The sequence below is a fragment of the Centruroides vittatus genome, unplaced genomic scaffold, assembly GCF_030686945.1.
Source record: "Centruroides vittatus isolate TY-2023 unplaced genomic scaffold, ASM3068694v2 contig_634, whole genome shotgun sequence".
In the NCBI taxonomy this organism is placed as follows: Eukaryota; Metazoa; Arthropoda; class Arachnida; order Scorpiones; family Buthidae; genus Centruroides; species Centruroides vittatus.
In genome coordinates, this window is record NW_027122389.1 from 133,961 (window position 1) to 148,925 (window position 14,965).

A 14,965-nucleotide genomic window follows, 5' to 3' on the forward strand; every position below is an offset into this window, starting at 1 on the left:
TGTTTCCCAAATCAAACAAATCCTAAATCAAACCGAAATACGGTTACTTCAAACCCGTCTAAAAGATCCCCAGACACAACCCGTCAAGGTACTAACCTCCTACGATATTGGAAAAAGCCGATCGTTCCCTGACAAACGTCCGGTATGACCTCGAACATTTATTACGTATGTCAACACCTCCTCTGTCAACTACCTTCACCCCCTTGTTAATTACCATCCTGATGAGTTGCTTACTGATTGCTCTTCTTCCCATTGGCATTATATATGGTTGTGGCTATTATCTACCGTATTGCCGTTGCTGTTTATCCAACTCCCGCGAACGAAACCCTAATCCGGCAAATCACTTCCTCGAAGAAGTACACCTAGACAATCTAGCTGCAAACCTGGACCAAGAGTAAATTCTGCCCGCTGAGGGACCTAACGGTTTCTAATCCCGCACCACGGAGACCAACACCCGTTGCTTTCTCTTATTAATTATTTGTATCGTCTGGCGAGTAAACCTATGGGCCCGGTTAGAGTGTTATATTTGCCAATATATCTATTATTTCCCATTAGTTCTAAACTCTACCTACTACCCATCCCACCACTGCCAGATATCTCACGTTATCCTCTTTCCCTTTCAGACCGATGGCCGCTATCAGACAGGAGGACGTGAAGTCACTGGTAACATGCCCGATTTGTTTCGACCTGGCCCAACCGCCTGTACACCAATGCACAAATGGGCACATAGTCTGTTCCAGCTGTCGGCCTCGAATCGACCATTGTCACACTTGTCGGGAGCCGTTAGGGCACATCAGAAGCCTTGTTGTAGAGCAATTGGCCTCCACGTTGCTATTTGCATGTCCCTATCAAACTTACAGTTGTCCCTTTCGCACCCCCCTCCATCAGAGGGAGGAACACTAAAAGGCCTGTCATTTCAGGCCTGTAACATGTCCCTTCTCGGAATCTCGTTGCTCCTGGGAGGGGGATCATACCACGCTTCTTACTCATCTGCAACAACGCCACCCCCTTGCCCGTCTTTACTCGCGATCTACACTCCTTTTTATGGGGGTCGCCTCTGACCAACCCAAACCTACTCTGTGGGCCTCCATTCTCGCCTGTTATGACCATCATTTTCTAATTCGCATTATTTGACGTCATACAAAGGTCCCTCTCTACCGAATCGAGGTTCTCCACCTACCCACTCATCCTCCTGACTCCGCCTCCACTAATTCATTTTCTTACTTTCTTGTGTTCCGGCAGGGATGGTATTCGTTACAATGGTCTGTCCCTTCGGTTCCCACTTTAGGTGATATTCCCCTTTCTAACTCTCATTCCTCTCTCGTACTCCCTTCCGCAATCGTCCATTCCTTCTGCAATTGCGACAATTTTAAGTTCTTTTTACAAATTAACGCTGACAAACCTTTCAGATGACCTTAGCCGACACTTGGGACGAGCCAGAGGACACGCCTTTCCTCCTGCAGCGACCGAGAAACCCGAGGTCGATTCGGCAGCCCTTCAGGCTGCCCTAAACTTCGCAAAATCACCACGAAAAAAAATGCTACCCCGGTCTCGATAGTTCTTCTGCTGAAGCACCAATGTCCCACAGATCTCCGACTAGAGCTAACGAATGAGGAAACTCTTACGAACTTTTATTCGCAAGCAAGACCATCCTCCATGCCGAACCCGCCGACACATGCAGCGCGAGTCCCCCTCTTCCCGAACTCCGGTTCGACATCTGAAGTCCAAACCCGCTCGCGAAGGTCTCGACAAAATCGCCGAACACGAACCTAACCATATATATTCATTTATATATCTATATATATATCGTATCAGCCTTTTCTATGTAACCATTTATATACCTATCATACTAACCATTCATATGTAGCCATTCGAATGTAGCCATTTATATATATCTGTATTGGCCTTGCATATCCAATGATGTTATTTTACCTTTAGTTTAATAAATGCCCCTTTGATATTTTATTCAAGCCTTAAACAATACATACAAACTAAATATCATAGTTTGCCCACAATTTATTTATGTATCGAGGAGATCATAAACTGTATTGATTCAAAAATAAACAACAAATTAGCCATAAAAAAACAGAAAGGTTTTAAAATTATGGATAGTGATATCGAAATGAGAAAGATACTGGAAAAATGTTCTGAAGCCCTCGCAGAGACAGGAATAAAATTATTTCATAGACAGTGAAAATTATTTAAAACTTTGTAGTCCGAAATGAGAATTTACAATAATTACTAATTGAGGAAAATCTTGATAGCAAAATATCAAAATTTTATAATACTTCAAAAAAAACATGGTCCTGTTCATTTTGGAATTCTTTTAGTGCGCCATGTCGCCATATTCTTATGATAAGACAATATAATAATTTGGACATATTTTCAAAAACTTGCTTTCATGCAAGATATATTATTTTAATTGAAAATGCACTAAGTATGCATACAGATGATATAAATGTAGACATCGATGATAATATTTAAAATGAAACTTTTACTGATGATTTTGATTGTCTAAGCAAAATATTATTCGATAGGGAAAAATTTAATACGGCACAGCACACGGCACTAAAATATTGCTGATATTTTGTCTAATTATGGAACGCAAACCTGCGATAGATATGTAGAAAACTTATAAGTATTAGAAAGCAATGCAAGAAAAGGAATTTCTCTTTTTGAACACGAGAGTAGTGTGCTTAGTACAATTGAACCAGAAGAACCTGAAAAACAAATTTCGTCTAATAACGAGCCCTGTACAAATCAATCAAATAAAAACATAAATTCAAAACTAAAATTAAATCCAAAGTACGTCCGAAGAGAAAGTCTAAGCAGACCACTTTTTACAAAAAAAAATAATAATAAATAAATAAATAAAATAAAATACATAATAAAAAATGTATTTATTTTACTTTATTGGTATACCTATCAATCTACTTTAAATTGCATTACCTATATTTCACTAATTTAATGATACTTCATAATTTATTGATTACTTTATTGAACCACATTGTAACTGAACTTTAATTGTAACTGAACTAATAAATAAAACTATAATTATTTATAATTGTGTAATTATTATTAAAATATTAATTTTAATAATAGCGCATAAATACCGTATGTATAAATAGCCAATTGCATATACATACTGTATGTATAAATAGCCTCATCCTTTATTATAAGTGTGATAACTTATGGAGCAAAAGGGTGGGTATTGAACTCAAAATTTAAATATAAATTTAAATCCACAGAAATGGACTTTTTGAGAAGATCTGCTCGATTTTCAAAACTGGATTTAAAAAATGAGGAAATTGGAAAAAAACTAGGTTATCAAAACTCTATACTCGATTATATCTATAACAATCAACCTGGTGTGGCCATGTTCAGAGGATGGAAGAAAATAGACAACACCAACAGATATTGAAATGGATTCTGGCAGGCAGAAGGAGGAGAGGAAGGCCGGGGACTACATGGATAGAGGAAGTAACGAAAGGTATAAGGCACAAAGAACTGACAGAGGATAGTGCTTTTTACGCCATATAGAAAATCCATTAAATATTTTACGATATGTAAAGTCTTATCTATTTTGTTACGCTATATAGAAGCTATAACGGAAATGCTATGTGTTATCCTATGCATATATAATGTAAATAAGTAAACGAAAATTATTCTTTGATAATTAAATTGTAGTGTGCTCTTTTTTCGGACGAGCTGTCTCTCAGCCGTCCCTCCCACCTTCAGACTCCGACCGCTCGCAGACTTAATCGCCATCGCGATTTCTGTGTTCTCTAAAACACAGCGGTGTCAGTTTTGACGTGGGCATCGCCGATCACAATTATTCAAAATGTACATAATGAATATTTTACATATTTAATATTTTAAATTCAGTAATATATTATAAAAGTTAAGTTTAGTTTCTGACGGACAAATGGACGAAGGTGTTCAATCAAAAATTTTTCGATCGTTTCCCCTCTACCATTTTATCAAAAGATCTGTTGAAAACCATAAAAATTATTTCCCACGAACTTGCTTCCTCGTTGAGGATGATCCATCTAGTTAGGCGTATGTCACCCGGAACTTTCAGAATTCACGTATTGGAAACCCGACCCTTAACGAGATTCTGATTTCCTGGAAAAAACCCAAGTGGAAAAATAATACGAGAGAACGATGACAAATCCAAGCAGTCGTCGTTTGGTTAGCCACCGCGAGCCCAACCCTGGAAAAAACTTCCCGCAATTTTCCGATCTACGTCCAAGCGTTACCCCACTTACAAGACCGGGAATTAATACCGTGAAAATATTACCGTATGGATTGTTTTATACTGTGGACTGTTTTATTCTGTAGATTGTGTGCCTCTGTAAAATATACTGTCTAGGATCGTGGATAACCGGCGGCACAAGGAACTGTAACATCTCTTTAACCAAGGAACTTATCAAATCGCGGGTCGTTTATAAACTTTCTTTTTCCGTATATCTAGAAATACGTTACTGTTAGCTGTGCGTCGTGCTGTAATGTTTTATAAATTTTTATTAAATTCATTCTTGTTACTTAGCCAGTATCCCGAGTGACTCACTTCCTCGATTATCCTATTTCCATCTCCAGATCGAATGTATCCGCTCACGCGCGACTGCTCGCGTGACGTAAGAACACTCTGTCGCGATTTTCGAGTCCTAAAAGACTCGGTGGTGTTATATCCTGACGAGGGGTCAATGAGACGCCTCCACACAAGTTTGTCTAACTAACTCAACTTTTAACCTGGTAAATATTAAAGTGAAGAATTAGGCAATAAAAATAAAACCTAATAAATTATGTATAGTTTATTACATTGCATTTAGCTTACATATTATTTTAATTTTCAAATAAAAATCAATACATTTTTAACTTAATTAAATACATTGTTTTACTCAAGATAAATTTTTAAAATCACTTCTTTGCACCATTTTTGATCTTTTAGCATTCTGAAATCCTAAGCTTAGTTATAACATGTGAGACCGCGGCTTTTAGCGGGAAAATTTGTGTAAATGAAAGAAAACTTTCATTTTTTGTTCAAAAATTATTGTAAAAAATCACCTATAGAAAAATTCCTCGCGGAAAAACGGAGCAGAAGTCTCCAGTTAGGTGGGAAAGTTGACACTTAGCTGTCGAGAATTCCCGAGTAATCGTCAAAAACCGACCGCTTTCCACACTTACACTATAAAAGCTCGCGCCACCGAAAACTTAGCACGCTCGCATAGGAAGTTGTTTCTGTTCTTGTGTCGTCGTTCTCCATGCCCAGGAACGATGTCCTGTCGGCGGGAAGACTTACAGCAACTCTTTTACATCGTCGGCGATCGCCATACATCGAATTATATACTCCAATCTCAAACTAAGAGGTATTTTGTTAGGACCTTTGAAAACTCTTTCTCTCTCGCAACGGCAATAGGCTTAGCTCCTAGCCACCTGTTTGTTTAGAACTCGTAGAGTTATCTACACGCATATAACCGCATTTAAACGCATAGCATCGTAGAATAGTTGTAATCGTCTTGTCTTTCATTCTAGTTATTCAATAAATGTTTTATTTGTTAAACCTGTCTCTAGTCAAGTCGAGACGCCTGTCGACTTACTGACGATTTCCCCACTCACTTTTTGCCCTGCTATCCATCCATCGACAAAGAGATCGGCTTTTGCCAACCCGTGCAGTGTAAGTGGTCACCGAGGATAAACACCTGACCCTCTGCTTATCTCACATAACATAACACAGTTATGTTGCATGTTATAACAGCCAGGAAAGTAACGTAATTAATGCTACGATTTTAAAACTTTCTTTTCACTCCTCTTATCACAAAAAAAGTAAAATTGAATGGCTACTTTCTTGTCTGTCAAAATGAAATGAAGTATTGTCATTGTGTGAAATTTGTCCCTCCGAGATTTTTGTAAATATTCACGTTTTTAAACCTCCCAAACCCAGTTCATAAGGAACTTTCATCCGCGTTATACGAGAAATTCCTGTTTATATAAATTCTAGCTTAAATTCTAACAATTGAAAACATTGAAGTTTACTTACTTCGAAGAGGCCACTCTTTCAGTTTCATCAAGTCTTTCAGGAAGAGCGTGGAAGACTTCACGCAAGGTAAAGATACGTTTACTTCTTCGAAAATTCTCATCAGGTAAGGAAGACTCTGCTTTAAAACGGACTTCAAAGAGGTTTTGATTCGCATCTCTGCAGTTTCTAACATCCTCGACGTTTGTTCGAAATCATCGCCGTCCTCGGACTTTGTATTGTTGCACTTCTGCATAACACGAGAATAACGTGAAGAGTAAGAAGAAAGTAAAAAACCTTTCGTACTTCATTTTCGGAGCTTTCTCTGTCTCGATCAGCAACTTGTAAGTGGCCTTGCATGTACTCTCGTGACAAAATTTATAAAATTACGTTTCCCGATTATAAAAAACTGACTTATCGATGAGAACAACTTTCCTGGAACTTATAAAACATGATTTGTTGTCTAAAATACAAATTATCAAATAATTTTTGAATGTTCTGATTATTCCCGGTGTTCAAGTGATGAGAGAAAAATAACGAACATCGTATTTAACATTTTTAAGATATAATTGTATATTTCATTATCCAAAGGCAAAGTGTTCGGCTAGCAAATGCAGTTCGAGGAAGTACGTGACAGAAAAATAATCAAGGTTTAAACTTATTCAAAACTCGTTTGAAACAATAAAAACACCGCCAAAAAAAATAATTTTATAAGTAAATGCATTTAGGTAGACATTTTACACTAACTGCGTATTTATTATACACTATTTCTTTTCCTCTTAGAGATTGTTCGTACAGATAGTAAAATCGAAAATCTAGTAAGCAGATTTCGGAAATTTCACTTTAAACAGCGAGGGTTAAACTGTCAGCCTAACAACTGGTGCGTAAATTCAAATTTAACTTCCACAATTTACACACCGCAAAATATTTTGAGCATTGTCTCATTTCTAGCCACCTATCGGAAGACTTAGTTACGGATTACATATACATTTGATTTGATGAGTGAGCATACATCACAAAACATAAATATAGAGATAATAAGGAAATGAATATCACTGCATACCGACAGGATAATGTAAAATATATCCGGCAAAACCTGCGTAATTTTCCCAGTTAAAGAAAAAATTAAAATTGTACGTGGCGCAATCTGTTTCGATGTTTAATTTTAAAATGTTTATATTATTAATTATTTTAAAATATCAAAATCTTAATTTTCAGGTTAGAGACGAGTTTTATAAATGAAAAACAAAACATTGCCAGTACTAATAACGAGTAAAATCTTTGCGAAGTCCGACTTCCCTCGAGATACGGCGTGTGAGTTTTGTACTTTCCCCACTTCGTAGACCTTTAGCCACCAAAATTGAGCAGCATCGATTTTCTTAATGCACAAACTTCCCTGCAAAATTTTAGAAATTTTCGACCAAAATAGAAGTTATAAAATTCAAATTGAATAAAAAAAACGCTCTCGCCAACACACATTAATAAATGTACACATAAAAAACACCGAATTTTGTTTCTAATTTCTCCGTGCATCCAGGACTGTTAAATTCATAAATATAAAAACCTTAACCGAGTTATTTTTTAACTCATTTGCATGCTTTCCTACTGTTGTTCATAAACGCCGAACGAGTAAACAATAATATTTTTGTTAAAAAAAATAAATACGATTAATTATGTTAAAATAAATATTATAAAGAACTATACCAACGTAATAATTTAAAAAATAGTTCAACGAGTAAATTAATTATTTATTGTTGAAGTGTCTGAGTTTTTTTCAATTCGATATTAATATAAGTAACAGGTACATTACAAATACGTGTTTTGAATTAATGATATGTCGAAACACATCATTAATTCAAAACACGTGTTCGTAATTTATATTATTATCAAGGACACCGAGATTTTAAGAATTTTCTGCTTTTATTTACGTAAAGAAAATTTTTATTTTTTTTAAATCCGGGAAATAGTTTATCATATTTTTAAACAGTTGTCTCATCCAAGGCAGAGTGTAGTGTAACATGCAATGTCGTTGTTCGTCGTGATGCCGATTTGTACACTTTTACGCTTTACTTTCGTATTAATCTGTTTTATATTTTTATATGGCTCGTCTGTTGCTATGACCACGAAAAAATTCAGTAATCGCCACTTTTATATATTACTTACATTATTAATTTATATAACTTCACTGTTAATATTAAAAAGTACAGTGCGATTACGTCAGTTACAGATTTCATATACTTTATTTTATTTATGTCTATAAATTAATTTTTATTTTTCCGGCCATTATGCGCAGGGATGGTTAGAAAATGACCCCTACGAATTTCGGACTAGCACATAGAAATACCGAAAAAGGAAGAAACGATAAATTGAAAGTTTTCTTTATACACGTGTGTATACGAAAGGGACGATTTTTTCCACCTATAATCAAGCGTAATAACTCTCGTCCGTTTTGACCATAATTTCTGATATTTGGTAGGGTGGTTTTTGTATTAGGGGAATTGGTGTCATTAAATTTTAGTAGTTAAAGGTGGAAGAAATTGCGGAATATTGATGATGATGTGTATTACGATGAAATGATTTTAATATTCTTATTGTTTCGGTCATAAAGTACGACAACTTTCGTTTAAACTAAAAGAGGACTCCATAAATTAAAACAGGAATTGAAAATTTAAAGAACTGGATGTCTCTGATTACTAAATGTTTCCAAAGCACCTAACTTATAAAAACACAATTTTAGGAAACTGATGCGTAGCTCACTGCGATATAGCGAGAAAGTCAATTTACATATTGCCACATAAGTAAAGAACCTGCATGTTTCTCTCAAGTTTGAAGTGTAAAAGTATTTTTCTATCATGTCTCGTGGTATCCATTAAACTATCATCAAGAAAAGACAAATTGTAGCTTTGAAAAGCACTGATTTCAGTCATCAGGCAGTAGCAAACAGCATCAAATGTTCAAAAAGGCCGTTCGGCATTATTTGTCAAATCCTGCAAATTATTGACCAAAGCGTAGAAGTGAATGTCCTTCGAAGCTTATCCTGCAAGACCGCAGACGAAGTATTAACGCGGCTTCTAATTGTACAGCATTCGCGCGTAAAATTTGAGACGATTTTGTTATCTAAGTACATCACGAAACCGTTCGAAGGATTTTATATGGCAAAAACAATAATGTTTGGTCTCGAATGAGAAGTGCTCTGTACTTAAGCCTGAGCACAAAGCTGCCCAACTCAATTTTACTAGGAAAAAAATCGCCATTTAATAAAATAAGTTTTTTGTTTCGTTTTGACCTATTGTACTAGCACAGAAAAATAATAAGGTTTTTGTCGTATAGGTGATATTTTCAAGCAAAAAATTTAATTCGGATGGGCTAGAATTTAATTAAATTTAGCGTTCTACTGGCACGATTTACAAAAACAGCTCGAATCATTTTTGCAATAAAACTTCGGTTGTGGGTGTGTTATTGTTTTACGTGCTTTTTCTGCATTGAAACAATTGGACTTAGCATTCGTTACCCGTCGCATGAACAGCGCCGACTATCAACAAGTTCGGAGAACAAATTGCTGCCATACAAACATAGATTCAGAAGAATTCCTGTTATTTTTCAACGGGACAACGCATCTACAATGTATCACAACATACGAAACAGTGCTAGAAAATAAACGAATTGGCCAGTTCATTCTTTTGATTGCAGCACTATAGAATACGTTTAGAGATCTTGGTTGACAGAATTTATACGAAAATTATTAGTATGCCGACATTGAACACTTAAAACAAGCGATTGTCACTGCTTGAAACTTTCATCAGGCATCGATCATAAAAAACATAATTGATATCGTGCCAAATTGCATTTTCGATGTTATCAGTAAAGGAGGTGCGCAAATAAATTACTAAATCATACTATTATGTAGTATATAATTCTTTTTGCATTCATTTACTAGTCAGTTCTATACTTTTGTGCAGTGGCGTGCCGTGACATTTGATGATAGGGAAGCTGTGTTTCTGTAAGAAGCCGACGTACAGGGGCAATCGATTAATTGCGCGTCAGGACCCGTTCTATTCGTTTGTTCGATAAGCCAGTGAAAACCGTATACTTCTTTAAATGTATTTTTAATAGACTTGCTGACGTACTTAATAAATAACAGAGGTAATTATATTTAACTTTCTTATTAGATTCAATAAATTCTTTGTGCTTTGTAAATGCCAATTCTTGCTTTGAGAAAAAACATATAACACATATCGATCTAGATATATCTATTGATCCTAATTATCTCGTTATAATTTTTAATATTTACTTTATATTGTCTACCAATGTTAAATTCAATTCTATTTTGATTTCCAAATTGCTTCAATTTTACGAACGGATCGTCATTCGTCATAAATTTTATCGTCAAAATGTCGAAAATTTTTTGTTCACGTATTTATATTTAATTTCGGCATTGGTCTTTCTCTTCTAATAATGTTTTTTTTTCATATACGGTCTCGAGCCAAAACTTTTTTAAAATAAATTTTTTAATCACTAGTCACGACATAAGGGTTAAAATTATAATTATCAGAAAAATTTACTTGGTAAAACAAAATGTGTGATAAATATACATGTCTAGTACAAAAAATTCTTCAATTGTATAAATAAATTTTTAAAGAAACTTAGAATTAAATATAACATTTGTAGAAACGTACATAAAAATAACAAAATATTCTTTACATTTTAAATCTTAAAACTAGCGTTTCCCAATTTTTTTGACCAGGGACCACTTTGATTTCATTGTTGTTAGCAGGGACCACAAGGTTTAAAAAAAAAATAAACTGTGTTAATCTAAAAATAAACTTTAATCAAAACTTTTAACATAAGTAATCGTTAAACACAAGAGTAACACGCTTTAACAGTTCTATTATAATAGAAAACAGAACATTTTTAGTAAAAATTAAACTCAGTTTGTATCAATGTGGGAATAATAATTTAAAATGAGTAAAAGATTTAAATTTTTCGTGAACCATATTTTAGCTCTTGCGGACCACTGGTTGGGAACCGCTGCTTAAAACAATCCACTTAGTGAAATAGCTCCTTACGAGTGGCTAATGAATGGAAACAGAGACGTCCTGGTAGGTGTGCGGAGCGTGCATCACGCAGGTTGCCAAATCCCGAGAGTGCCGATAACGGTCAACGTCAAATGTCTCTTTTGTCGCTCACTAGTATATCTCAAAGGACGCCACAGGGCTGTTGTAAATGTTAAACGTTTCTCACCATAGCTGTAAAAATCTAAATATGTTAAACTTAACCTCTTAACAGTGGAACAATCAGACGCGGCGCTTCCAGTTAGTTGTAGAAAAGAAGCGTGGGAAAATTTTCCCACGCGTTTTTCTCGTTTCCGTTTAGGAAAAAAAATTAAACAGTTACGTCCAGTAAAGAAAAAATCGTTCTTTATTGTCACATAATTTTTTTATATGTGAATTGTTTTCGCGGTAGTTTTTTGCTAAATTTTTTTTTTCAAATTTATATTAAATTCTTTTTTGATTTTCCATCCGATACGATTTTTTCAAAAGTTTTAAATTTATTTTCAATTTTATATAATTTTTTAAAGTTTTAGGCATTTAAGTCATGACGATTTTTTCCAACTTGCGAATCAAATGCAAGAAAATGTAATTGACAGTTAACGAATTTCATCCACAACGGTAGCTGACGTAAAGGTTGTTATGTTTATAACTACGACGCCTAGCGGTCTTTTCCCCCAGACTGAAATGTGGGTGAAGGTCGTCTCATGTTCTACTTTTTGTAGAAGTGACGTAACCATTGTAAATAAAAGAAAATTTCAGTATATCTTTTATTTAAAATTTTAAAATTCGTTTTTCAAATTTACACCGAAATATTAAAGCGGTTTAAAATATTAGCATTTGGTAAATAAACTTACTTTACGTATAATAAATTGAAATATATTAAACTTTAAGAAACAACGAAAAACAAAACAATGAAAAAAATGTAGAAATATTTTTATATTCATCTTCAGATTTATTACATATGAGATCGTTATTAACTAATATTTAATTTTGAAATCAATATTCATCATTGGCATGCATCAGAAAAAAAAATGCATAACTTCCCTAAAATACACTTCACTAAGAAAGTCCGCTTCACTCTGAAAAGTGAACAGTCCTCAATCCAATGTGCGACCTACTTTCTCTAACATAGTAAAACGAAGTAATTTACAGTACAACAATACACATGAACACTAACCATAATAATCAAATCAAATTGTTAAAGGATAAGTTTTTCTAAAAACCTCTAATCGGTATTTGATGTAGTTCTACGTTTTAGCACTAAATTGGTATACATGTCTAAATAACACGCTTATAAATACTAAAGAACAAATGTTTCGAAACTAGAACTACATAATTATATGCACAAATAAATTAGTAGTCCAATAATACATACTTCCACTTATATCCAAGTATTATATCCAAAAATAAGTTCTCGTTAATTGTCGAAAAATAAATTATTTTCAACTTTTCTTTCTGAATTTAGAACTAATTCACAGTAAACTTTACGCCTTAGAATATCCATTACAATCAACGCAAAATCTATCAATCCGCGTGTTAAAAATTTATCGCAGTGAACTTCAAAAGATAATGAGAAAATACAAACACCACACCACACTCCACGAAATCTGGCGCGAACTGATCATATACAATGGACAAAACGAAAATGCTCTTGTTCAATGTCATCAGGTGACAAAAAGTTTCTAAATAAACGCTAAAAGTTTTAAAGAATTCTTCCACAAAAACCGATAAATTTAATTAATACACAATAACTAAATCTGTTCAATAAAGATTAATAATTTACCATTATAATTATGCAAATTAGATATACAAAAGATCATTGCGCAAAATCTCCCGCGAAACATGAATGACTGTTATGTCACGTGGCTTTGAAGCTTTTCTAAAAGCAAAACACTAAAAATTTTATATAATTATTTTACTAATCCAGTCAAATTTAAGTAATATAAAATGTCTAAATCTGTTTAATAAAGATTAGTAATGTACTATCACTAATACGCAAATTAGATATCACAAAGATCACTGTAAGAATTATGCCGGCAAATTGATCACGTGACCGAAAGCTAACAAAAAGAATTATGAAGAAATATGTTTAAAATTTAATTTTTCAGCTTACATAAACCGTACAATAAATGAGTATTTCTTCGAAAGAAGTCGATATACACGAATAAATAATAATTATTTAATAATGCTTTTATCCATTTTAAGTTGATATTGTAAAAATTAAGCCATTTAATCTGTGTGGCTTTTATAATTTAGAGTTTCCGAGTATTTTACTGTGAAATTCAATTTAGTAAACAGAAACAAAGTTAGGTTATTAAGTATAAACAGCACAATACAATAATTTATACGTAAGTTGAGTGTAAATACAGAAAAAAACGAATTATATCAAAAATGAGACAAACAAGCTTACATCCCCAGAACAGAGCTTATAATTTGCTGTCAATTTTAGCCTGTTCCTACTTCGACTGTTTTATGTTGGTAAAAAGTTAATATTTTAAGATGTTCTTAGTGAAGAAAGATAAAAGTATCGAAATGTAATATTCACACACACAAAAATATTCATGTATGTCAATATTAGAAATTTGGAATGAATTATAGAATGTCCTGGATAGACATATCGTGTGATTGTTTGTTTCTTCTGGCTTATTTTGTTTTTCTACGTGAAAATGAGATATCTTTTATAACTATTGATAATATAAACATTTTGTTTCGTTATATATTACCTTCAATTACAGATGCATACTTTAACACATGGAGCATGTGAGAAAGTATTATTGTATCGATTATTACATTTTTATGAATACACCTGAGACTCGTGACAATATATATTAACCTAGTTTAAGTGTCAATATTTTATTTAGAATCATTTTAAACGTTATTATTACATCAAATTATAAAATGGAATATTCCAAGTATAGGAGTAAAAGGGAGGGGAAAGAAGCCATGCGTGGGAAAAAAATGAGTTTTTATCTAAATTATAATAAAATTTACTTATATTTACGAGAAATATCGATAATTTTCTTCTGGAGAAATCTATCTTGATAAAATTAATTATCTATATAAATGAAACTTTCAATAATACATTAGTTACAATGACTGACATTCCTTTCTTACCCTTTCTGTAGTATGTCTTGTGTATTAAACATAGTTTCCTAGATTATAGCATAATAATGTGTAAAAAAACGGAAAATTCTGTTAATTTGTAAACGCAGATACTATCACATAACAAGCATACTGTATCCTCTGTAGATTTAAAGTCAGTTATTCGCGATAGAATTTTTCTAAATAAACCTGTTTAATCCGTAATTTATTTGACAGAAAGAAATTGTTTATGACTCGTATTTCATATATCTAATGTTTTTTTCGTGATATTATTTCTAATATCGGAAAAAATATACATTTCTAATATGGACATACATCAATATTTTTAATTCTGAATATCAGTGGCGTGCCGTGACATTTGATGATAGGGAAGCTGTGTTTCTGTAAGAAGCCGACTTCCAGGGGCAATCAATTAATTGCGCGTCAGGGTCCGTTCGTATTCGTTTGTTCGATAAGCCAGTAAAAACCGTACACTTCTTTAAATGTATTTTTAATAGATTATCTGACGTACTTAATAAATAAGAAAGTTCAATATAATTACCTCCGTTATCAGATTCAATAAATTTCCTATGCCCTCTAAATGCCAATTCTCGCTTTGAGAAAAAACATATAACATCTATTAATTTAGATATATGTATTGATCGTAATTATCTCTTTATAATTTTCAATATTTATTTTATATTGTCTACCAATGTTAAATTTTATTCCGCTTCGATTTCCAAATTGCTTCAATTTTACAAAAGAATCGTCATTCGTCATAAATTTTATCGTCAAAATGTCGAAATTTTTTGTTGAC

The 14,965-nt window shown here is 33.4% G+C and overlaps 1 protein-coding gene across 1 annotated transcript in view; it reads right to left on the reverse strand.

Moving 5' to 3' along the window:
- LOC136979770 (nose resistant to fluoxetine protein 6-like) overlaps positions 1 to 6,376 on the reverse strand; it is a 37,677-nt gene extending 31,301 nt beyond the window's left edge. Inside the window, exons 1-2 of the mRNA XM_067275802.1 lie at positions 6,323 to 6,376; positions 6,041 to 6,266 (exon numbers count right to left, since the gene is read on the reverse strand). Coding sequence (XP_067131903.1) covers positions 6,041 to 6,266; positions 6,323 to 6,376 — 280 coding nt within the window. The remainder of the gene's footprint in view (positions 1 to 6,040; positions 6,267 to 6,322) is intronic.
- Positions 6,377 to 14,965: the final 8,589 nt, after the last annotated feature.